The sequence below is a fragment of the Dromiciops gliroides genome, chromosome 2, assembly GCF_019393635.1.
Source record: "Dromiciops gliroides isolate mDroGli1 chromosome 2, mDroGli1.pri, whole genome shotgun sequence".
NCBI classification, from domain to species: Eukaryota; Metazoa; Chordata; class Mammalia; order Microbiotheria; family Microbiotheriidae; genus Dromiciops; species Dromiciops gliroides.
The window spans coordinates 239,456,270-239,483,151 of record NC_057862.1 but is presented as its reverse complement, the minus strand read 5'-3'; the positions used below and the strand labels follow the sequence as shown (position 1 = coordinate 239,483,151).

Sequence of the window (26,882 nt, the reverse complement as noted above, 5' to 3'; positions counted from 1 at the left end):
AAAGATGGCATAGTAATTTTAAGCAAGAAACAACCGTTCCTTTTGCAGAAGATCTACTACTAGTCTGGTGATCCTGTCACAAAAGGAAATGTGAGTAATATGATAGGATGATCTTTATGAAACCATAATGGCTCCTCAAGATCACCATTTCCATTTCTAAGTTCCCATAAACCATTAGTTTAATAATCTGTATAAATTGAGAAAGGTCTGAGTCCAAAGCCATTTCCACATGAACAGGAAATTCCTCAGAGTAGCAGAAATACCAACAACGATCCACAATCTGTAAGTACAACAGGAAAACTATAGATTGCTACCAAAAATCAAGAACATCAAAAAGTTGGCAAATTTTTCACTAATTCTAAGCACAGACTCATGTCCTTAGAATAGTTCAAATATGCGTCTAGACTTTGTTGTAAAGTTCCTGGTTTTCCCAAGAGCAAATTGTATTTTAGGAACCACAATTCAATAACGTCCAAATTGGCTAAATATCATTAAATCATTGCTGTGGTTTGAGTGCTTTGCTGGATGGTGCATAGCTTAGGTGTTAGCAACATTCAGGAAGTAATTTACATTCCCTTTGGGAGGGGGCAAGATGTGAAGGATTCAAGGCTCATGTTCCCTATGAAAGGGGCTTTATTCTCTCCTCTTCCCCAGCCATCTGAGACCTGGCAACTCTGTCACTTGTTGGTATTATTCCCTCACTTTGGCATTCCAAGGCTTGGTAACCACTTGAAATTGCTTTGTCCATCAACTATTCAAAGATGGAGATAGTAATGGCTATAGTTCTCCATTCCCAGAATAATATAAAACTTGGTTGGGATGGAGTTTAACAGCAGTGATCAATTCATTCATTCATCCTCCTATCCATCCAACAAATAGCTATTGACTGTCTTATTATATAAGGTATTGGTATATCAGGTGCTGGGGGTAGGAGGGGATGTAAGAATAATAGTTCCTGTCCTCATGTAGCTTATAATCTAGTAAGGGAAATAAGTTTCCAAAAATTCACCCTGGATAGAATACAAAGAAAGCATGAGAAGAACGACAAGTAATCAAGTTTAATTGGTGCAAAATACTCATGAAGGAAAGGAATAGGAGCTATGGTAGGTTAAGGCCAAATCGAGGAGAGCCTTGAAAACCAGGCAAAAGAGCTTAGCTTTTATTCAGTAGGTAATGGGAAAGGCATTGAAGTTTTGATCAGGGGAGTGACTTGATCATATCTGTACTTTAAGAAAACTAATCTGACAGTATTATGAAATGTGGAATAGAAGACTGAAGACAAATGAGAGTTTAGAGTCATGCAGATAAGTGAGGAGAACCTAAACTAGGGTGACAACAGTAATTAGAAAGAAGAGAAAGGTATATCTATGAATACAGAAGAGAAACAACAGGTCTCATCGACTAACTAGATATGAAGGAGAGCGGGGAGGAAGAGAATAAAAAATGAATCAAGGTTGTGGGCTTGGGTGCCTTGGAGAATGGTGGTGGCATCAACAGAAGTAGTTAAGAGGAAAAGGAGGAAGAGGCAAGGCCATCTGCAAAGAACGATAGTAGCCAGGGGACAGAGTATTATGATCTTTTAAAAAATGGGAAACATTAGGGGTGGCTAGGTGGCACAGTGGATAAAGCACCGGCCCTGGATTCAGGAATTCCTGAGTTCAAATCCGGCCTCAGACACTTGACACTTACTAGCTGTGTGACCCTGGGCAAGTCACTTAACCCCATTGCCCTGTAAAAAAAAAAAAAAAAAAAGGGAAACATTTAGACAAGTGGTTGTGGGAAGTGGTAGAGGGATGGTGATATATGAAAGTGATATAGACAAAAGAAGAACTGGGACCAAATAGCATGAATTTATAATTGAGTCTATTTCCCTAATTTCAGACTATCTCCAGCAGAGTAGGATATGTAAACATTTGGAAACATTTTCCTAGAACTTAAGAGATAACACAGGACTGAGAATACAATTTGGGAATAACCAGCACAGGAGTTATGATAGGTTTAGAACTGGAAGGGACCACAGAGGAATCTAGTCCAACCCTCTTCTTTTACAGGTAAGGAGACCCATAAAATTACTTGCCCATGGTCACATAACTAACAAACATCAGAGGTAGAATTTGAACCCTGGTCTTCCTGGAGAGTCCAGGAGATGGCTGAAATTACCACTGGAAAGCACACAGAAAGAGAAGAAAAGAGAGATATGAGAACCATAAGAGTTATGAAAACAGGGGCGGCTAGGTGGCGCAGTGGATAAAGCACCAGCCCTGGATTCAGGAGTACCTGAGTTCAAATCTGGTCTCAGACACCTGACACTTACCAGCTGTGTGACCCTGGGCAAGTCACTTAACCCCATTGCCCCGCAAAAAAAAAAAAAAAAAAAAAAAGAGTTATGAAAACAGAGCTATGAGGAGTACCAAAAAGAGTTAGAAGAGACAAAAGAGCCAGAGAAGATGCAAACATAGAGAAGTAGGAGGAAAACTGAAGTTTCATGAAGTAGACAATCAACAGGGTCAAATGCAAAAAAAAAAAACAAAACAAAACAAAGAAAATGAGGGGAGGCAGCTAGATGGTACAGTGGATAGAGAGCCAGCCCTAGAATCAGGAGGACCTAAATTCAAAATCAGCCTCAGACTCTTACCATCTGTGTGGCCCTGGACAAGTCACTTAACCCTTTTGCCTCAGTTTCGTCATCTGTAAAATAAGCTGGAGAAGGAAAGGATAAAGCACTCCAGTATCTTTGCCAAGAAAACCCCAAATGGGGTCCATGAAGAGTCAGACATGACTGAACAACAACAATAAAAAAAGAAAATGAGGATGGAGAAAGAACAGTTTGGGGAGAATGTTGGGTGCAGATTGTAAAAGGTTGAGATCGTGCTGGTAACATGGCAGTGGGGCAAAGTGCAAATCATTGTTTAGTAATATTTGACAGACAAGGAAATAAGAGAAATGATAGTAACTTGAAAGAATATCACAATTGATTACTTTTTAAAAGAGAAAATATCAGAACATTTTTGTGGGTGAAAGGAAAGAAATCAGTACAAAGGGAGAGAATGAAGATTCAAAGAGAAATAGGATAATTGTTTGAGCACCAATTATCCAGGAGAAGCTGGTAGGATAAAGCAACCACCATGACAATGACAACAACAACAGTAGTTTCACATTTAGGTAATCAAAGAGCTTCCTATACATTATTTTATTGGAGCCTTCCAACAGACCTTCGAGGTTAGTGCTGTTAGTATCACAGAGGGTGAATGACTTGCCCAGGGTCACACATTTAGTAAATATGGGAGGCACAATTTGATCCCAGTTCTTCCTCAGTCCAAATCTGGCACTCACCTACACCCTCTATAAAAGAAGACAAATGAGCTTTAGAAGAGAAAAGGAACATTACTTCATTTGAAACAAAAAAGAAGCAAAGAGAATGTGTGAGTCATTTGGTGGTGGAGAGAAGTTAAGGCTGCTCATATCTGCTCATATCTCATGTCTCAGTAAATATGAAAAATGTCCATTTTCAGAGAGTTAGGGAAATGAGAGTAGAGCAGGGGATTTGAGGAGAATGGGGGGAAAAAAGTTTGGAACAGCTGCTGTGGGAAATGCCACAGTGCTTCTGAAGAAAGATGGAAGGTTAACACATCACCCTATTATCAATCTCACACACTCTCTCTCTCTCTCTCTCTCTCTCTCTCTCTCTCTCTCTCTCTCTCTCTCTCTCTCTCTCTCTCTCTCTCTCTCTCTCATACACACACACACACACACCATAATATGGATTAATGAGGCACTTTCCCCGATTTGATATGAATGAGTTTATAGATATTTTCTTCCTAGACAGCTAAATGAAAACAAATACTGAGAGAAAGGGAACTTTTATAGAGAGGGGAAGGGAATGGTAAAAAAAAAAAAATACAATAGAAATAACTGGCATTTCTAGATGTCTTTAAAGGTTGTAAAGCACTTTACATATTCCTTCTTTTTTGGGTCCTCATAACAGCCCTTTGAAGGAGGTGCTGTAATATTTATATCCCCATTTTACAGTTGAGGAAATTGAGGATCAATAGAAGGAAAGAAAGAAATACGCATTTGTTACATATCTGTTGTGTTTCAGGCACTGTGCTAAGTTGTTTTTACAAATATTATCTCATCTAGTCCTTACAAAACCCCTGGGAGGTAAGTGCTATTATTATCTCTATTTTATAGTTGGGAAAACTGAGTCAGGCACAGGTGAAATGATTTGCCCATGGTCACCCAACTAATAAGTGTCAGAGATGGGATTTGACTCCAATTCCAGATCTACCATAATTTTGCAACAGGGAGACTTCAGGAGACCAGGAAAACCAGCCAAACTAGCCCCAGACAAGTAACCATTCAAATATCTCCAGCTACAGCAACATTTACCAGGAAGCCACCCCTCATCTCTACAAACAGCTGTAAGTGCCCGCACTATAAAATCCCACATGGAGGTGCCTGGTTTTGTCACTCCAAGCTTTGATAGGAAATTACTTGTTGGACAAATTTGCCCTTGAGTGAACTGAACTCATTTTAGACCCTCTGTGCCCAAGAGCTCCATGCCTACAGTGTCCCACAGCTATCCCAACCATTCCTCTGTGGTATGAATGTGCATACTCCATTTCAGACTGGCTTCCTTTGTGTCCATGGGAGACCACAACCCCTCACCAGCCCTCACTGACCCATACAGATTTTGGAACAAAGCTTCTCAAGTTACCAGGGATGGACACTGATGAGAACTGGCCTCGGGCAAATCTGGATAGATTCATGCCTGAGAATGGTTCTGAGGCTCCATCTGGGTTTATTAAGCAGCTAGGTGGCACAGTGAATAGAGCACCATGCCTGGCTTTAGGAAGACCTGAGTTTAAATCCTACCTCTGACATGTATAAGTTGTGTGGCCCTGGGCAAGTCACTTTATCTCTGTCTGCCTTGGTTTCCTCAATTGTAAAATGGGAATAATAATAGCACCCATCTCCTAGGGTTGGTGTGGGGATAAAATGAGAATAATCGTGAAATACTTAGCACGGTGCCTTGTACATAGTAGACATTTAATTAATGCTGGTTTCCTCCTTTCCTTCAAGAAGAGAACAAGGAGAAGAGGCATCAGGAAAGGATTGAAAGTAGGCTTGTCTGGCACCCAAGAATAAACTATTTAGTTCACAATTTTGCTCAGGTTGGGCCCTTTTCACTGGTGTTATGCAGCCCCAGCTTTTTAGTAACAAAAAATATATAGTCAAGCCGGGATCCAATGTCACATGCCTGGGACTCAACAAATGCCTCAGACTACAAATCACTCTACAAATCAAATTTCCAGGGGCAATGAGTCTTCTCTCCAGGTCCTTCCCTCCTCCCCTCTATCCCAGCCTAAGACCTGCAAGACAATGAAGAGAGACAAAACCGGACTGTTAAACATCTATTCCGTTCATTGACAAGAGTATCTGAGGCCAGATTTGAACTTGGGTAGAGGAATCTCCCTGACTCAAAGGAGCTTTCATCAACAGATTCAAATGATAATAACCAAAAAAGTGCCCATAAAAGTTAATTAGCCATAGTCACTGAAAGTCAAGGGCTAGGGATTGGGCCTATGATTTCTTTGGGTTTTGTCCTTTATTCTCAAAAGGGACCATGGCATCAGGGTGATGTCATGACTTGCAACAAATTGGATTTAAGTGAGGGAAGAGCTGTGCAAGGTCACCAACCTCACTCTCTCCTCCAGAGCCATCTGGGTCCCGTGGCAAGGTATATATGAGGACGACTGGAGATGGCCCTGGATGTTTTAAAGCATGGATGTTTTAAGTAACTTGTTCAGGGTCACACAGCTACTAAGTGTCTGAGGTCAGATTTGAACTGAGGTCCTCCCAACTTAAGGGCCAGTGCTCCATCCACTGCACCACCTAATGATATGGGAAATGTCCTCTATCGATGTAGCTTAGCCCCTTCTCTGCAACTTGTAGTCTTGGAGGATTGCCTAGAGCATTGAAAGGTTAAATGATTTGCCCAGAGTCACACAACTATTCTGTGTCGCAGGAAAGATTTGCTCTCTGGTTTTCCTGCCTCTGAAGTTAGTTTTCAACTTGAAATATACCAACATCCCAAGAGGCATGGTGTATTCAATAAAGTATGGGACCTTAATAGTCAGAAAGATCTGGGTTCAATTCTTACTTCTAATTCATGACTTAACATTTCAGTGCCTTAGGCAACTCTCTAAGACCTCAATTTCCAGGATAGTGGCTAACCTGAACTGGTAGGAGTTTGCTCACTGGGAATTCCATACGCCAATAAGATCATAGTTCTGAACCCCCAAATCCACAGCCCAAATACATTTCTACAATACTCTATGCCTCAAGCTATTACTCCATTTAGCTGTTGGTACCAATAACTTTTAGGAATTATAATAATAAATAGACATAAGGACTGGACTTCTCATTTCACTGCTATAGGGAATTCAAAGGTGAATTGCAGACTTGCCTGAAAGGTATGAATTTGTGCAAGGTCACACAACTAACAAGTGTCAGGACTAGAAACTATGTCTTTGAGATCAGGGTTCTACCTACTACACCACGCTGCCTCTCTATTGCAATAATAAGTAGGTCAATTACAATGGCCATCTGATGGAAGAATTCCTGGGGGTTAGGGTTTCTCCAGACCAAAACTGAAGTAGCTTAAGCCACAGGATAAAGAAAGGGCTGGGAAATTATAGACTAGAACCTCCAATTTGAATCAGGCAGGATTCATTTCTATTCAATTCAACAAATATTTCAGTTCAATTCAATGGGATCTCCCAGGCTATCACATATAGTTGCTTTGTTTATGGGTGACAGGTGGGAAAGATGAGAAATAAGCTCTCATCTCCAAAGTCCCTTCCTTTGGCAAGAAAGTGAAAGGGGGAAACTCCCAAACTTGGCAAACTCTATGATAATTAATAAAGCAGTAGCACTGTGATTACTCACAGGAAAATAAAGTATAGGGCCAGAGGCACCATGAATGGGTCAAAAAAAAAAACCCAACCTTATCATGTTCAAATAATTGACTATTTCTCTGAAACAGGATACCCAGTGGCTAAATGAAAGCAAAAGACAAAATATCTATCACCTGGCATTAGTAACCAAAGCACTTAATACTGTTCCATCTGCCCCTCTCCTAAGGGAAATTGGAAATGAGAATACAATCGAACAGCTATACTAAGGAATAAATACCAAGGCTGGTTAAACAAAATCAAACTTGAAAAATAATCATTAAGCATTCCACATCTACATCGGAAGAAGTGCTGCATGGGGATTCATAAGGGTCTCTTCTGGGTCTAAGATGACTTGATATTTTCATTAATGACTTGAAAGATGGAGTAGGGAATTATGCAAATCCAACTGGCAGACAATGTGAAGATGGCAGGGATTGCAAATCTGTGGAGAATGGAATTTAACTACTGTGCAATCTTAGGAAATTTGTCCTTATTGAATCTTATATATTGAAGTCACATATTATTGCATCTCTTTATTGAGATTCAATAGGGCAAAATATAAAATGATTGATGGAGGAAGGAGTCACCAAATGCAGAAAATATCAACTAGCAACACCTGGCTGGGCCCAGTGCCAGTAGCAGAACTAAGAGGATTGGGAGCTTGCAGGGGACAGTGTATACAAAGCAATGGCACTGCCAAAATATATCAATGTGCCACTGAATGGAGTTGTATTCAGAGGACAGTCAGTGTTCTGGTGTTATGTTGCTCTTGTTGTTTTAAGGGAAGAAAAAAGGAAAACTCACATTAATATAGCACTTTAAAGTTTACAAAGAAATGAGTTTATTCCATTCCTCACTGACTAGACCTTGACACAGTTTCAGAACTGAGTACTCTATTTAGCCCCAGGCATGGAAGAAAGCACAGAAGAGGGAGGGTCACATAATTGATAGATTTTTGTTCTGGAAAACAGAACAAGGAAAAGCAGAGAGAAAAGTAGGCATGGTCAGGCAACCCAAAGAGGGAGACTAAAATGGACTGGTAGAGCTGTGGATGTTCATTTGTTTCAGAGGAAGAGAACAAAAGGCAAGAGGGGCTACAGTAGGAAAAATTTCAATTCATAGTAAGGGGAGAGCATCATTGAAAGAACAGCTGAATCATGGGGAAAGGGCAATCTATGGTAACCCCCTCTCCGGGGGCCATTCAAGAAAGAGACCCAGACACCTCTCTACTTAAGATGCATTAGGGATTATTAAAAGCATTCTTTGTCTAGTAATAGGGGGGATGGGCCCACATGACCTCTCCAAGGTCATACCTGTCCAAAGGGATCACAAGTCTGAAGGGCACTAGATAAAAAATAAAGTCCATTAATCACCAAGCTGCCAGATAATTTACCAAGAAAGTCTGAATACAGAAAGGGGAGGCTGCAGAGTCCTTGGTCCCCCTCAAGGCAAAAAAAAGGGGGGGATAAAAAAAATCCAAATAAATCATCAGCATTTCTATATATTACCAACAAAGATAGAAAAAGAGATAGAAAGTCAAATTCCATTTAAAATAACTATAGATAATATAAAATACTTTTCATGCAAATAAAATCCAATTTATACAACTAGAGAAATATTAATTGTTCGTGGGTAGGCCAAGCCAATTTAATAAAAATTATGATTCCACCTAAATAATTGACTTATTCAGTGGCCATGAGAATCAAATTACCCCCAAAAAAAATTTTAAAGAGTTAGAAAAAAAGTCAAAACAAAACTCATCTGGAAGAACAAAAGGTCAAGAATATCAAGGGAATCAATGAAAAAATGTTAAGGATGGTGGCTTAGTAGTAGCAGATCTCATTGTATTACAGTGTTAATCATCAAAACAATCTGACACTGCCTAAGAAATAGAGCAGCAGATCACTGGAATAGATTACATACACAATACACAATAGTAATAACCTTGGTAATCTAGTGTTTGACAAACCCAAAGATCCAAGATTTGGGGGAAATAAATTGCTATTTGACAAAATTGCCTGGAAAACTGGAAAGCAGTTTGCAGTAACTAGGTATAGACCACCATCTCACACCATATACCAAGAAAGGTTAAAATGGGCACATGGTTTAGGCATAAGGTTAATATCATAAAGACATCAAGAAAGCATGGAATATCTTACCTGTCATATTTATGAATAAGAGAAGATTTATGACCAACATGGTTGGCCCAAATGGTTTATAAGAAAGATATTATCCTGTGGCTGCATGGGAAAGAGATATAGAAAGAGAAAAATGGGCAAGAGAAACATGCCTGGCAAAGAAGCATCCAACAGGACATATCCCCAGTGTCTGGGTTCTGAGGTTAAAAAATAGGTAAGGAAAGGAAATAGAAGGTGGCAGATAGAAAAGGAGTACATGGTGTGTTGGGGCGGAGGGGAATCTAAGTTTAAAATCAAATATAGCTGGGAATCCAATGCAAAAACTTTGTCATCTGAGAACTAAAAAGTCTCGGCTTCTGTGAGGAAATTTCTCATGATATTAAATCACAAGAGGAGGATAGATAACTTATAAAAACCAACACAGACCAAGAGACAGGTATTATGGATATATCCCACTTTCCTTTATACATGGAAATGCCTTCTTTAGCAAGAAGACAAAACTACTGACCCTTCTTTGAAGAGGCCAAGGAGACTTCACATTTCATTGCCCCAGAACAACAGAGACCTTTAGGGAGCTGGCAGGCTGGGCTTACAGTGGATCAAGACAAATCTTTCATGTAGGAAGGGATGTGTTTGAACCTTATTGGGAAAATTAAACTGTGTCTATTGCCCAGGCTCAAAACAGGTTCTATCTCACTTTGACTGTATGATATATGGGTTTTCTGGCACTTTGTATGATAGAAAGACAATACTGGAATACCCCCGAAACCCCAATTTATTTTTGGAGGGAATTATGTTAATATGGGCCTATTCCCTATAGAAATATAAATTTGTGAGATTTAGACACACAAAAAATACCTTAGAGATTATCTGGCCTCCCCATCTCATTTTATAGATAAAAAACTAAGTCTTAGAGAGGTTGTAACTTGCCCAAGGTCATCCAGGCAGTAAGCAGTAGAGCTGGGTTCAAAACCCAGTTCTTCTGAGGATAAATGAGGTTCTTCCCTCCACACAGTTACTTTCCATTGATACCATCTGCTGAGTCATTGAATAAGAGTCATAAAGGTTGGGGGGGAGGGTATAACAAAATAAACTCCTATAGCACACTCTGCTGAATTCTGAACAACTTTTGTTTTGTTTTTGTTTTGGGGGGGGGGGTTGTGAGGCAATTGGGATTAAGTGACTTGCCTAGGGTCACACAGCTAGTAAGTGTTAAGTATCTAAGACCGGATTTGAACTCAGGTCCTCCTGACTCCAGGGCCAGTGTTCTATCCACTGCGTCATCTAGCTGCCCCTGAACAACTTTTAAAGATCAATAGAGAAGAAAAGTGCTTTAAGTCCCTCATTACCAACTACTGATTGCCCTCTGCCCCTATTCCAATATGTTACATAAGTCTGCTCACAATTGTAAACATTATTTTAAAACATGAGAGATTCGTGGCTTCAGGACATAACCCCAGTGTCAATATCCAAATATTAGATGATCCCCTAAACTCTCTGTCCATTGGCTCTTTGGCATTCCAGAAGGGATCTGGTGAGAGTAGTCACTTGCAGGTATGGTCTGCTTTCTCAGATTGCTGAACAGATGGAAAGGAAAGATTAATAGGGACTATGGTTTTGAGAGCTGCCCTTGCTAGATTGGAAGTCGAGCATGTCCTGGACAGTGAGAAGCTATCTAGGACAGGGAGCTTCCATCTGCCCAGAGGTTTTCAGCAGACAATGCTATGGGGGCTATACTTGGAAAGAAGACCAAATCTTTCTCTTTATGAAAGCAGATCACATTTTCTTCTGTATATAAATCTTTGATAGACTCAGGTTTCTTGTCCCTTCACAAAACTGCCATTTCTTTCTCACAGTCCTACTGCGGTATTATTTGCTAATCCCTACCTTCCAAAGATAGCCAGTTACTCATCCATCAAAGAGACTTTAGTGAAGTGGAAAGAGTGTGTGGTTCAATGGGGAGGGAAAGAAATTGATTAAAATAAAAGTAGTCGCCATCAAATAGATTCATAGTTTTCCCTACCTAAGGAAGGAGGGAAAAGAAGGAAATTAGTGGGAAGAATAAATGAAAAGATACAAGAACCAAGTACCTTTGTCGGAGGTTTTTGGGTTATGCTTTTGTTTGTAACTATCTGAAACAAAGAAAGAAATAGAGGGTGAATCTTAAAAGGAGAGAGAGAAAGAGAGAGGGGGAAGGGGGGAGAGAGAGAGAGAGAGAACAGAGAGAAGGGGAGGAGAGAGAGGAGACTGTGAGTGAGAGAGAGGGGGAGATGGGGGAGGGAGAGAAAGAAGTGTGGGGAGGGAGGGAGAAGAGAGAGTGAGAGAGGAAGAGAAAGGTAAAGAGAGGAGAAAACTGAGAGATGAAAGAAAGTGGAAGAGGGAGACAAAGAGAGAGAGATGGGGAAGAGAGAAAAGGAAAGAAAGGGAGAAGAGAAGCAGGAAAAAAGAGAGGAGGGGGAGAAAAAGGAGGGAGGGCCGGGGAGAGAGAGACAGAGAGAGAGAGAGAGAGAGAGAGAGAGAGAGAGAGAGAGAGAGAGAAGCCATGAAGGTGTGCAATGCCAAAGAGCTGAACTATTGCAGCCCTGGGCCCAGCAGGAATCTTGCTGCAGGGATCTTTCCATTTCACTTCTTTCCCCCTCATGCAGAAACACTCACAGAGGAGGTAGCAGCAGCAAGTGGAGGAGGAGGAAGATGAAGAGGAGGAGGAGGAGGAAGAGGAGGAGGAGAGGAGACAGTTGCAGCAGTGGTAGCAACAGCAATGGCAGCAACGGCAGCAGCAGCAGCAGCAGCAGCAGCAGCAGCAGCAGCAGCAGCAGACCACGACATGCAAGCAAGTGAATAGCAAAAAAAGAATCTCCCTAAAGAGGAGGAGATGAGGAAGCCCTGGTGGCAAGTGAAGCCAAGTGGGACAGGCTGACAGCCAAGGGACAGTAGGATGGGAGCACAGGGAAAGGGAGAGGGAGGAAGAGCAGTGAGTGAGTGAGGCTATACTTACTATCACAGACGTACGGTTTATCTTGGTCTTCCTGAGAGGCAGCATCATTCCTCCTCCTGCCACCTGCAGAACCACGGGCCTAAAAAGAGAATTGAAGGATTTAGTCATATGCTCAAGGAACTTTCTTGTTCCTCATTCTGATCCCAAGATCCTCTGGCCCTCACTATCTGCCTTGATGCTACATCATCCAAAGCTTCATATAGTACCATTTGACCTGCTGATGACATCTCGCCATTGACTCCACCACTGAATCCTTGGGACATCCCTGCCCAGCAGCTTTCTTCTGTGTTGTCACCCTAAAGTAGAATGTGAGCTCACTGAAAGGTTTTGTATCCTCACACCTTAGCATAGTGCTTGGCACAAAGTAAGTGCTTAATCAATTTTTTGCATTCATCCATTCTCCTCTACAACCTCTTGAACCTTCTGGTTTCTCACACATTTTTGGATGAGGTAAGGTGAGAGAGTGGTTGGAGTTATAGACTGTCAGGTGGAGCCAAGATGGTGGAGGAAAGACTTTTTTTTTTAGTGAGGCAATTGGGGTTAAGTGACTTGCCCAGGGTCACACAGCTAGTAAATGTTAAGTGTCTGAGGCCAGATTTGAACTCAGTTACTCCTGACTCCAGGGCTGGTGCTCTATCCTCTGCGCCATCTAGCTGCCCTGCGGAGGAAAGACATTAAACGCACAGAGCTGATACAATTACCCCAAAAACAGCAATAAAAGAACCCCTGGAGCAGAAAAACCCACAAAATACAGGCTAAGATTATTTTCCAGCCATAGACAGATTAAAAGGGGCTGTGCTGAGCTACCAGTAAAGTCCAACCCCGCAATCACACCGACAGAGACCCCAGGCATGCCACACCAGAGGAACTTAACCCCCAAGCCTCCAAATCAGCTACAGCACCAGCATCTTCTGGAACTGAGCTTGCGGTCGGGTGAGAGGGCTGAACAGCTGGCTGGGAGGGGGGGGGGCCGGAATGCAGGGGTGTCAGCAGGACCTAGGGAGGAATTCGGCTGTCCCTCCCCAGCGGGGACCAGAAAGAAATCCTGAGTGGTGGGAGGCCCAGGTGTGGGAGGGGCACAGGCTCGTCAAAGCTAAGAACCACGCCATAGAAAGCTTTGCTGGTTGGTTGTTTTGTAAGTAGGCTTGAGGTTATCTTTGGACCAGAGAACAGGCCAGGTGAGAGAAAAACCTGCCCTCCCTCAAACCAAAACACCTGAGACCCTCTGAAGCTGGGGACAGTAGTGTAGCCTAGAAGCAGGGCCCCCCAGTGGGGAGTTAAAAGTCAAGTAAAACACAGCAAGATGAGCAAGCAAAGTAAGTTTAGAACTATAGAAAGTTTCTTCAGTGACAAGGAAGATCAAGGTGCACCCTCAGAAGAAGATAAGAACCTCAGGGCCCCTACATCCAAAGCTTCCAAGAAAAATATGAACTGGTCTCAGGCCGTGGAAACTCTCAAAAGGGACTTTGAAGAGAAAGTATTAGAGATAGAAGGAAGATTTAGAGAGAGGGAGGAAAAAATGGAAAGAGAAATGAGAGTGATTCAGGAAAGTCATGAGAAAAAAGTCAATGGCTTAAAAATTCAAATGGAAAAGGAGATAAAAAAGCTGTCTCAAGAAAATAATTGCCTGAGAATTAGGATTGAACAAATGGAAGCTAGTGACCTTATGAGAAATCAAGACACAGTAAAGCAAATCCAATTGAATGAAAAAATAGAGGGCAATGTGAAATATCTCCTTAAAGACTAACTGTCCCCTAACCATTCCCTATACCTAAAACACTGATCTCCATGTCAATTCTTGGTAATTCTCTTCCTTCAAAGCCAAATTCAGGGACCACCTCTTCCATGATGCTCTCTTACATTCTCTTACCTCCATAAGTGACCTATATTCCTCCTTGAATTCCACTCTTTTTTATCCCTCCTTTGCATTTAAAAATATTCTAACTTGTGAGATAGAGGGCCAGAGGTAAATCATGGCAGCCTGCCTCCTGATCTGCTAGACTAGGCATTGTCTATGAAGCTGAGGCTGTGTCCTGGATCCTTCTGATTGGGCCCATGCTCTAGCCCCTTGCTAAAGGACATGTGGGGGCAGAGGTTCCTAGTTGGTCTCCATGGACCCCATTACTGGGAGCTATGTCAAAGATGATTCATCAACTAAGCAGGAAGGGCCATCAACCTGAGAAGTTTTGAAAGGAGAAGTAACTTCCACTCTAGATCTCTCTTCTTCCCTTTTGAACAAGTGGCCAATAGGGATTTCTCTACCAATTTCCAGAAACAATTATGATGACTACTCACATATAGCAGTGAGTATGTCTACTTGCCTAGGTGAGTCTAAGCCTGAATCTCCAGTCCCTAGCTGCCTTTTTCATTTTCTTTTTCCCTGAGTACAAATGGCCAATCAGTGATCCTGAGATGGATGTTTATAATTTAAGAGGCTAGGAGTTATGGAGTGTTAACAAGAAAGTACTTTCTGCAACTACACTTTTCAGAGGAAAGAAGAGCTGGACCCTGAGTTGTTCATGTAATTGAACATCCCTACAAGTCTCCTTAAAGTCTTTCCTACTTCCCAGGATAGTATGTTGGGAATTATGAGTTACTTTGTCATATTTTAAGTATTTGCCAATGCAGACTTAGGAGTCTTTTGTGTTTTAAGCATTTCTTTTGTGAGACTGGAAATAAATACTTGTCCTATTCTTTTTTTTTTTTTTTGGTGAGGCAATTAGGGTTAAGTGACTTGCCCAGGGTCACTCAGCTAGTAAGTGTTAAGTGTCTGAGGCCGGATTTGAACTCAGGTACTCCTGAATTCAGGGCCAGTGCTCTATCCACTGTGCCACCTAGCTGCCCCACTTGTCCTATTCTTGATATCTACTACTTTGTTTTTTGAGTTGTTGTTTGTCCTTTGTTCTTGAAGAGGACAATGGCAGATGTCATGACTTGAAATGAATTGGATTTAAGTGAAGGAGGGCTATGCAAAGTCATCAACCTCACTTTCCCTTCCATAGCCATCTGGGTCCAGTGGTAAAATACATTATCAGGATGACTGGCAATGGCCCCAGATGCTTAAGGCAATTGGAGTTAAGTGACTTGCCCAGGGTCACACCACTAGTAAGTGTCTGGGGTCAAATTTGAACTCAGGTCCTCACAACTTTAGGGCCAGTGCTCTATCCACTGTACCACCCAGCTACCCCTGTTTATTGAGTAACTTCTTTAGAAGAGACCCTATTAATTCTTTCTTAGGTAATGAGCCTACCATGAGCTGAAACCAAGCTTTAAGAGATTTTCTCTATGAATGGATGGCCAAATTATGACATATGAAAGGAAGGGAATATTGTTGTGCCATAAGAAATTATGAAAGGGGGCAGCTAGGTGGTGCAGTGGATAAAGCACCAGCCACTGGATTCAGGAGACCTAAGTTCAAATCTGGCCTCAGACACTTGACACTAGCTGTGTGACCCTGGACAAGTCACTTAACCCTCATTGCCCCACAAAAAAAGAAAGAAATTATGAAAGGGATAGATTGAGATAAACCTGAGAAAACCTATATGAACTAATGCAGAACCAAGAGAGTATTAGTATGGAACGATGAGGTTCTTGTTCAAGTTTTAAAAAGCAAGGGATGGGGCAGCTAGATGGCGCAGAGGATAGAGCACCAGCCCTGGAGTCAGGAGGACCTAAGTTCAAATCTGGCCTCAGACACTTGACACTTACTAGCTGTGTGACCCTGGGCAAGTTACTTAACCCCAATTGCCTCACTAAAAAAAAAAAAAAAAAAAGCAAGGGATTCTAAACCTAGCTTCCATGGGAAATGGAAAAATGAAAAAGGGGGTGATTACATCTTCATGTTCACTAACTTCTAGCTGAAGTTTAATATTCCCTTCAATTATTTTGAAATATGATGCTGAGAAGGAATTCATAGGTCCTACCAGCCTTCCAAAGGAGCCCACAATACAAAAAAGACTAATAACCTCTCCCCTATGCAATAACAACATTATAAAGGAAAACACTCTAAACAGTTTTGAAGAACTCTAATTGGTGAAGTTATTAACCACAACTCCAGAACACTGAGGATGAAACATGCTACCCTGCCCACCCTGGATCAAAAGGTGATAGACCTGAGGTACAAGAGACATACATATTCATTCAGATGTAGCCAATGTGTGGATTCTGTTTTACTTGAATCTATTCATTTATTACAAGGGAGGACTTTTTTAAAATCTAGGAATGATTAAATGGGGCCAGTGGCAGTTATACTAAATATAAAAACAGAAAAGAGTCCATTGGAACATTTTTTAATGCACAGAAGAGAGTAGGAGAAAGTTCAGAGGAGACATAGACAATAGGACAGTTTTGAAACTAATTTGTTAAATTATTTCCTATTTGCCCAAAAAAGCAAGCTATGCCTAGTCGACTCAGTTTTCACACACAAACTTTTTTTCCCTATTCTTTATAGAAAAATGGTCATCTATGTTTGGTGTCTCTCAAGTGCAGAATGACTAAAAATAAACATTATTTAAAAAAAACTTTGGAGGAAAAACAGCGTATAGAGGAATAAACACAGAAGTTACTGATTACTCACTGCCAGATACTATTATTTTCTATTTGATCTGACCTAAGCCACACTGCTTACCCTTAACCTCTAAATAAATCTGTATATGATTTAATGAAACAACAAGATTTTTCACTGGGACTCAGAGGTGAAGGAAATATAAGCCTGAGAGTTCAGAGAAAAGCCTGATCCCTTCTGCTCAAGGTCAGGGTTCCCCAGGACTGAATTTGGATCCACTTGAGGCCAGAGTTGGAGAGACCTTTCTTATTGGCTCATGAGTGAGGACTCCCCATGGTTAATATGTATTAGAATTAATTGTATAATGTGTCATCTCCTCTGTTACCCTGTAAAAAATCCTTGAGGTTTTGGCTCATTTCACTTTTGTACCCCCAGCTCCCAACAACGTACCTACATACACACACAGAGATGTGTACACACATGCAAGTATGCATATATAAACATGCGAGTATATATATATATATATATACATGTACACACATACATTCACACACAACTGGCCAAAGTATTAGAGTATTTTTTTTGGCAGAGCAATGGGGGTTAAGTGACTTGCCCAGGGTCACACAGCTAGTAAGTGTCAAGTGTCCACTGCGCCACCTAGCTGCCCCCATATTAGAGTGTTTTTAACCAATAATACATGATTAGAGGTTGTTTCAAAAGATAAGGGGGGAGACTAGCTTCTTTAAATTTAAGAAGGGTATTCAATGGCTTAAGTATATAATATTGGAAACAGCTATTTTCCATTTTTACTGATAACAAAAGATGACTACAACCAGGAATTTGTGAAGAACTGTCTGATAGTGAATATTGTTAAGATGTAGTAAGGAAGGTGCGCAGAATCTTATTCTCTGAAGAACTGAAAGTTCTTATAGAATACATTTTTATCTACCTAGGAATTTTTAAGGCATAAGTACAGGTATACCTTGTTTTGTTGCACTTCATTTTATTTTACTTTGCAGATATTTCATTTTTTTAACAAATTGGAGATTCGTGGCAAACTCACATCAAACATGTCTATTGGCACCATTTTTCCATTAGCATATGCTCACATTCATGTCTCTGGAGCACATTTGGTAATTCTCACAATGTTTCAAACTTTTTCATTATTATTGTCTCTGTTATGGTGACCTCTGATCAATGATCTTTCATGTTACTTGTAATTGTTTGGGGTGCTATGAACTATGCCCATATAAGACTGCAAACTTAATAAATAAATGTTGTATGTGTTTTGACTCCTCCAGCGACCAGCCATTTCTTTTTCTGCTCTCCCTATTCCTTGGGTCTTCTTATTCCCTGAGATACAACAATATTGAAGAATATTACATAAACTTAGTTGAAAAACCAGCATCAGAATTTGAGAGGATTGACTCCAATTTTGAAGGAAGCTCTACTGTGGGTAAGATGCCATCAAACAGCATCACATGCTACTGAGAAATCTTTTGTGAAAGGAAGAGTCAATTGATGCAGCAAACTTCATTGTTGTCTTATTTTAAGACAGTCTTCAGCAAACCACCACCCTGATCAGTCAGTAGCCATCAACATCAAGGCAAGACCCTCCACTAACAAAAAGATTACAACTCACTGAAAGTTCAGATGATGGTTAGTAATTTTAGCAATAAATTATTTTTAATTTAAGGTATGTGCATTGTTTTTCTAGACAAAATACCATTGCACACTTGGTAGACTGCAGGATATTGTAAACATAACTTTTATATGCATCAGGAAACCAAAAAGTTCATGTGACTTGTTTTATTGCGATATTTCCTTTATTGTGGTGGTCTGGAACCAAACCCACAATATCTCTGAGGTATGTCTATAGTCCTAACTGAAGGCAAACTAGTTGGCCTTTTTAAGGTTCTTTCCAAAGCTTATAATTCTTTATGGCATATATAAGAGAACAGGACTTGGAATTGGAAAGACATGGATCCAAATACTGGCTCTGATACTTGCTAGCTATATTGTCCTTCACAGTCATTTAAACTCTCTAAAGCTCCTTTCCTCATCTACAAATGAGGATAGTACTACTTACACTTACACGGCTATTGTGGAGAACATGCCTTGTCAAGTCAAGACAAGAAGTATTTATTCATTTCCTCCTATGTGCTGGGCACTGTGCTAAGCACTGGCAAAAATTTTTAAAAGGCAAAAAGCAGTCCCTGTCTTCAAGAAGTTTACCTCAAAGCATCACGTACATGTGAATTATTACTATTGCTTTTACTACTATTACTGTTGCTCTTTGTTACAATTACAATTACAATTACTATTTACTGAACTGGATCTTCACCTTGTTCCAAAAGCCCAGTTCACTGACTCATCTAAGGATTTCAAGACCTTAAGTGAAAGAGCACTAGGACAGCTAGGTGGCTCAGTGGATAGAGTGCTTGGCCTGGAATCAGGAAGGCCTGAGTTCAAATCTGGCCTCAGATACTTACTAGCTGTGTGACCCTGGGCAAGTCACTTCACCCTGTTTGCCTCAATTTCCTTGTCTGTAAAATGAGCTGGAGAAGGAAATGACAAAACACACCAGTATCCTTGCCAAGAACCCAAATGGAGTCATGAAGAGTTGGACACAACTGAAATGGCTAAACAAAAAGTGAAAGAGAGAAGCCAGCTGCTTCCATTACAACTTTAGCAAGAATAAAATCTGAGATTTAGCACTAATCAGGACAAAGGCATATTTAGCCTGTCCATGCTTCATGTTAGAAGGTTCAAACCATCCATAACTTCTAGGTCAGAGTTCTGGCTCCCCAAAACATTGGGAGAGTCAAAAGAAGTTAAGGGCCCATGTATGTGGGAGGGAAAGGATGGGGGAAAAGTGATGGGAAAACCAGAGACAAACATACAAAAGGTCAGGCCTATTACCTTTCACAGTTTCCCTTAAAGAGTCTTTACCTCACACCTTGCTAATTATTGACAAAGATGACAAATTATGGAAAAATAGGTAAGTTACCTGATACACTGTTGGCAATGCTGTGAATTGGTTTAATCATTTTTCTGGAAAATAATTTTAAATTATACTAAAGTGTTCCTAGCCTTTGACGGAAAAGATCCAACTTCTACCCAAAGGGGGTCAATGAGAGAAAAAAGTCCACATACACCAAAAACGTTAACAGCAATACTCTTGAAGGGAACAAAGAATTGGAAACAAAGTAGATACGCTTTGCTAAAAAAAATACTATGCCTCAATCTTTATTCAGACTCCATGGTTCTTTCTCTGGATACAGATTACATTTTCCATCGTGAGCCCTTTGGAATTACCTTGGATCAATATATTGCCGAAAAGAGCTAAGTCTATCTGATTGATCATCACATAATGTTGGTGTTACTGTGTATAATGTTTTCCTGGTTCTGCTCACTTCTCTCGGCATCCAGTTCACATAGCCTTTTTGAGTTTTTCTGAAATCCACCTCATTATTTCTTTAGCACATCATATTCCATTCAAAGTAGATACTCTTCAACTGAGTTATAGCTGAACAAATTATAGTACATGAATGTAATAAGTATTACTGCACCATGAGAAATGATGGCTGTGAAGAATTCTGGGGAACATGGGTAGGAATATGAACTGATGATAAGCAGAACCAGAAAAATAATGTGTATAATGGCTATAACTATGTACATGAAAATAATAAATAAAAGAAACAAAACTATGTAGGAACATAGGATTTTTAGCTAAAAGGGACATGAGGGAGTCATCTACAACCTTTTAGATTTTACAGATGAGAAAACTGAGGAACAGAAAAATGAAAGTGATTTCTATAGAATCACAAAGCTAGTGTCTTGGGCAGGATTTGAACACAGGACTTCCTGACTCCAAGTCTCATGCTCTATTCTTTGTGGATTTGCTGCTTAAATAGTTGAGAAAATATATTTCCCTTTCTTCTTTTCAAAGGTATTTGGGGAGGATATGGATGTGAAACATTGCATATATACTTGGTCAATGTGTTGGCAATTTTTAGTAAATTGCTTTTTCCCTCCTCTTTCTTTCCCTTTCTTTATCACTGGATAAGGGAGAGAAAAGGGGTTTATTTTGAAATTAAGGTAATGTAAAATCACAAGATCCCAATAATCATTTAAAAATAATAAAGAGACACCAGAATATAATGTGTTTCCTTCCGAGACCAAGCATGGATAGAGAAGATGGACTGACATCCACAATATTACATAGACAGCACCACAATGCCTTGAGGTATCATCTCCTGTCTCCTGCTTGTCTCTAAAACAAATTAGAACATTTATTCTCTCACTCCCACTAATTCCCTTCATATTCTTCACCTCTCCCTTTCCATCTTCCTTTACCCTCATTTCAGAGAGTTGACCTTGGGAGGGAACTGAAAGAAGCAGACAGTATATTACCCTGAGAAACCATCCAGATTACTGAAGGTGCCTCAAGCCCTAAAAGTTATTTGCCCTCAGTTGCCCTCATTTTCCTGACCAAATGCAGAGGCAACGTGGGATAATAGAAAGATTCAGGGGTACAAGGAATCAGCAGTTACAGTTCTACCACTTAGAATTTGTGTGACCTTGGGCCGGTGACAACCTCTCTGAGCCTCTGTTGCCCCATACATGAAATGCAGGTACTAGTTTTTCCTATTCCCCAGATGCCACAATGCATGTGAAAGTACTTTGTAAGATGTAAGAGTCCCTACAAATGGACATTAATTATTAATGGGAAGGAAGGAAAGAAGGAAGGAAGGAAGGAAGGAAGGAAGGAAGGAGGAAGGAAGGAAGGAAGGAAGGACGGAAGGAAGGAAGGAAGGAAGGAAGGAAGGAAGGAAGGAAGGGAAGGAAGGAAGGAAGGAAGGAAGGAAGGAAGGGAGGGAGGGAGGGAGGGAGGGAGGGAGGGATGAAGGAAGGAAGGAAGGAAGGAAGGAAGGAAGGAAGGAAGGAAGGAAGGAAGGAAGGAAGGAAGGAAGGAAGGAAGGAAGGAAGGAAGGAAGGAAGGAAGGAAGGAAGGAAGGAAGGAAGGAAGGAAGGAAGAGAAGGAAGGAAGGAAGAGAAGGAAGGAAGGAAGAGAAGGAGGGAGAGAGGGGGAGGGGGAAGGGAGGAAGGGATCCAAGCATTTATTAAATGCCTGCTATGTGCCAACCACTGTACTAAGCACTTTACAAATATTAATTCATTTGATCCTCACAGCGACCCTGGGAGATAGGTGCTATTGTCAATATTGTTAACAACAGTAAGAATAAGCACAATGGTGCTACAATTATCAAAGTACTACATGAGACAACCTGATATATTCCCTCCAGAATTCCTGTCACAGCAGCCTCTGATCAGGTGAAGAGCAGGTGAAAATAGTCAGGCACAATGACCAAAATAATTCAGAGAAAAAAATACAGTGAGGAGAAAGGGCTCAAGAGAGGGAGGAGAGCCCTAAGTCAAGAAGCAGAGTTCCATTTCTAGCTTCAATGTTTCACAACTTGTACAATTTTACAAATGCTGCCTCTCCCTGTGCCTCGTTTCCTTACCTGCAAAATGTGGATGGGGCACCCAGAGCAAACGATAATATTCTGCAAGGAAATTCTGTCAGTGCTGCCATTACTCTTCCAGGTAAATGTTTGTTCACTGACTGAGTCATCTTTGACTCTTGCCTCTCCTTCGCCACCTCCACCCAATCAGTCTCTAGATCCAATTTTTCTCCCTTTAAAATGGTTTTTGGATTTGTTCCTTTCTCTCCACTCCCACTGCTTCAATCTTAGACCAGCATCTCATATCCACATTGCTATAACACCCTCCTAGTCCATCTCCCTGTCAGTGGAATCTCTCCCCACCCCAATTCATCTATATACTGCTGCCAGACTCATCTCTCCTAAACACCACTGACCTGTCACTTCCCTCCTCAAAATCTATAAAGATTCCCTATTACTTAATGTGTCAAGTTCAAATTCCTACCCCTAGTTTTAATGCCCTCCATAGTCTCCGCTATTACTATCCAGTTACTATCAGTCGTTGTCTGGACTCTTCCTAACCCCCTTTTAGGGTTTTCTTGGTAAAGATACTGGAATGATTTGTCATTTCCTTCTCCAGCTTATTTTACAGACAAGGAAACTGAGGCAAATAGAGTTAAGTGACTTGCCCAGGGTCACACAGCTAGTGTCTGAGGCCGGATACGTCTTCCTGACTCCAGGCCTGGCATTCTACCCATTGTACTGCCTACTATTACTCCCCAACACACACTAACTCCAATTAAGTAGCTTTCCTCATGGACCCCCACTCAAAGCACAGTAATGTCCATTCCCATGCCTTTACCTCATCTATGCCCCACTTCATCTTTAGAGTATCTTCCTTATTCCTCTTTATCCATTGAAAGTCTTTCCAAACTTCAAGACCTAACTAAAGTCCCAACCTCTCCCGGAAGGCTTTTGTGACTGCTCTACCTCACACTTTCTCCTCTCTCTGGATTTATGTTGCAATAAGAGTCAGGACAATGTGCATCCCAAGAGCTTAGTAGAGTACCTGGCATAAACTCAGTATTTAATAAATAAATGTTCCTTTATTTATTCATACTTAAGTTTGGCCTCCAGTTGTTCTCTGTGTCAAGTATAGCAGTATCCCCAACTAGACTACAAATTCCTTGGGAGTATCATGTAATATTTGTCCAGTATCCCCCCAAGTCTACTCATCTGTAAAACAAAATGAAACTGGATGTAAAAGGTCTTAAAGAAGAAGCACCTTGGGGACAGCTAGGTGGCACAGTGGATAGAGCACCAGCCCTGGATTCAGGAGGACCTGAGTTCAAATCTGGCCTCAGACACTTAACACTTACTAGCTGTGTGACCCTGGGCAAGTCACTTAACCCCAAATGCCTCACCAAGAAGAAGAAGAAGAAGAAGAAGCACCTTGGGGAAGTCATCTGGGCCACAGTTTATTCTTCTGAACACTGAAAGATTTCAACTAGACTCTGCACCCAATAACAAATGGGCTGTGCACTTGTGGTCAGATGACTAGCCTAGCTAAGGTCAGAAGGATTCATCACCAGAAGTTTGGCCATTTAGGGATGAGTTTGATTGTTTTTTCTTTTAAGCCAGAATAATTCACAACACCATCAATAATAATAGCATTCATGCGCACTTTAAAGTATGCAAAGGACTTTACGCTATTTTATTTGATCAAAACAACTCTGTGAGGTGATAGATGAGGAAACTAGGAGAGGTTAAGTGATTTGCCCAGGGTAATCCACCTAGTATCTGTGGTAGAATTTGAACTCAGATCTTCTTGACTCAAGGTCCAGTGCTCCACCTACTGTACCACCTAGCTACCTACCACATGAGAAAGCCTAAATGCTACCTTCACATGAGGGAAGAGTTTTAATTACCTAACATGGAAGAAGAGTTTGCTCTCAAGATATAATTACTCCCTTGGTTTTTGCCAAGAAGATTTATGGGTCTCTGAGGGTGAGGCACCAGGAACTCCTTCAGACTTGAATCCTTGGCTGCAGAAACACAACAGGAACCCTGCAGTATCTGTGTACAGGCATGACCCAGGACACTGGCTTTTGAATGTCTAAGCCTCCTCATTGGGTTTTTTCCAACACTGGTATCCTTCCTCATCTTTCAGAAATATAGGGCCCCAGAATTCTAGCATATGCATAAATGGGTTCTACTCAATGGGGCCAGTGTGCCTTATCTCTTACAAATATTTCCTTACAAACTACTGTAGGCTACTCGCTTTTGCTGTACCCCTGTAGTTCTTTCCCAGATCAATGCAGTCCCCCTATCATTTCACAAAAACAGCTTTAATGCCAAATAATCAAGATTATAATATATTTTTCTCACACTAGTCCTATTCATTTGGACCTGAACTGGGAATGGATGAAGTGACCATAAGCTGTTATATTCCCAGATATTATCCTTGAGAGTTGCTATATCCTACAAAGTTATCATCCTATGGGTGACTTAGTGATCAACCCCTCTGACCTAGACAGGTATTCGGATAATGGGCATACATACATTTCCCGACTTTCTAGCTGGATAGGACCAGCAAGAAGTAGCAAACACATGTCCATACACAGGTATTTTAGTACATACCTACATATACACATATACTAGATCCTTAAAAAATAATACAGTTTGAAGAATAATTGTGAACAACCAAGTTATCCTGAGTACTATAAACACTCAAATCAACTATAAAGGACCTATGAAGGAAGATGTTATCCGCTTCCAGGGAAAGAACTGATAAATAGAAGTACACATAGTATGATTTGTATATATATATATAATTTCTATTATATTTATATATTTGTAATTATATTATATATTGCATCTATCAATATATAATATAATAAATATATGGATTTTACATATTTATATATTATATATAAATTTTATCTCTTTTATATCTATTATATATATTTAAATTTAAATCTGTGTCAACCGTTGACTTTCTCTAGTGCAAGGTGGGAAGGGAGGGAGGGAGACAGTTCAGAACTTTAAATGTAACAAAAATAAATTCATTTCATTTCATTTCAATTTTTAAAAAATGAATCTCTGGTGCCAATTAAAGCTTAGCTCAAGTGCTACCTCCTATATGAAGCCTTTCCTAATCCTACCCCCCCCAACAGTTGTTAGTGCTTTCACCTCCCACTCCCCTGCAATTATTTTGCATCTTAAATATTTAATTATGTATGTGCATGTTATTTTCCTTCAGCAGACTATAAGCTCTTTGAGGGCAGGGATTGTTCTGGCTTTGTATTTTCAGTACCTAGCACAGAGACTGACAAATGGCAAGCACTTTAAAAAACACAAATTAAACTGTTGTTTTTTAAGTTTCAAGATGCATGTCATCAGAACACAATGAGATGAAGCAGGCCAACCAGTTATAGAGGACCAGAGCAAGGAAAGAGGCTGGATCTCCCAACGGTCCCTTCCACCTCAATGAGACTATGACTATGAGCAAGAAAATCAAATGATATTAGCAGAGCTAAAGTGACAGAGTTGCCTGTCTCTGATTCCAAACCTCTGAGTATATATCCATATCATGAACAAGCATTCCACCTAACCACCAGATAAGAGACTCAGTCACCCAAATGGTAAACATGTGGTACTCCATGTCCATATGCAAGGCCTCAAGCAGCCCATCTGAAGTATATGTGACTCTCTGACCCCAAATCCCAAGTTCTCTAGTAACAAGACATAATAATAATACCTTGTATTTGCAGAGCATTTTGAAATCATTGTTTTCCTTTATCTTCATACAAACCCCAGAATGTGAAGAAAGAATTATCCCCAATTTGCAAACTGAGAAACTCAGGCACAGGTAAACTGATTGATTTCTCCAGGGTCCCAAATGTGGATGTAATAGAGGAGGAACCAAAATGCAAATATTTTTATTATTAACCCAGTAATAATAATAATAATAATAGTATAGTTATGTCTCACATTTATATAGTGATTTAAAATTTGCCAAGGCATCCAGGTGGTACAGTAAAGAGAGTGTTGGACCTGTAGTGAGGAAGACTCATCTTTCTGCATTCAAATATGGCTTCAGACACTTCCTAGCTTGTGTGACCCTGAACAAGTCACTTGACCCTGTTTGCTTCAATTTCCTCATCTATAAAATGATCTGGAGAAGGACATTGCAAACCACTCCAGTATCTCTGCCAAGAAAACTCCAAATTGAGTCATGGAGAGTCAGACATGACTGAAAAATGATTTAACAATAACAACAAAATTTACCAAACATGTTTTGTAGAAGACACCTGTAAAACAGTGCAGATGTTACCCAAATATTCAAAAGATCTGATTTCATCAATGTAATGGACTGTCCCAATCAATATTGATGACAACCCATATATGACACAGAACCTAAAACCTAAACTGTTGTTTAGGAGGTTAAATGACTTACCTAGAGTCATAAAGCAATTTTTAAAAAAACAAAGGTAGCATTTGAACCCAGGTGAGAAATTCAAATTAATTGTATTTTGTAATTAATTTGATAATGTATTTACTTCCTTTTTGATTCTGTTATCAGCTTAGGTCCCTTTTCTATGTCCTTGAGTTGAGCTCAGGAATTTAGCTTTCCTTCTGAGTTAGTTTAAAATTATAATTAATGGGGAAAACTTATCCACTGTACCTTCAGCTCCTGGGAAAATTTCAGCACACCGGTTTTATATCTTTAAGCCCCACAAATTAACTTGATACTATCTCCAAAAAATATGCCGCCTATATTTGTACAATAAGGGGAGTTTTTATCACTTCCAAACAAACAGCAAGTGTGATAGTTTT

General features: G+C 40.4%; 1 protein-coding gene across 3 annotated transcripts in view; it reads right to left on the bottom strand.

Annotated features, from left to right (window-relative positions):
- Window positions 1-26,882, bottom strand: part of DPF3 (double PHD fingers 3) — a 413,835-nt gene that overhangs the window by 123,997 nt on the left and 262,956 nt on the right. For 2 of the 3 annotated variants that reach the window (XM_043989942.1, XM_043989943.1), the window contains exon 7: window positions 12,093-12,171. In XM_043989942.1, coding sequence (XP_043845877.1) covers window positions 12,093-12,171 — 79 coding nt within the window. Of the gene's footprint in view, window positions 1-11,187; window positions 11,230-12,092; window positions 12,172-26,882 lie in introns of all 3 variants that reach the window. The other variant, XM_043989941.1, reaches the window with a different exon arrangement.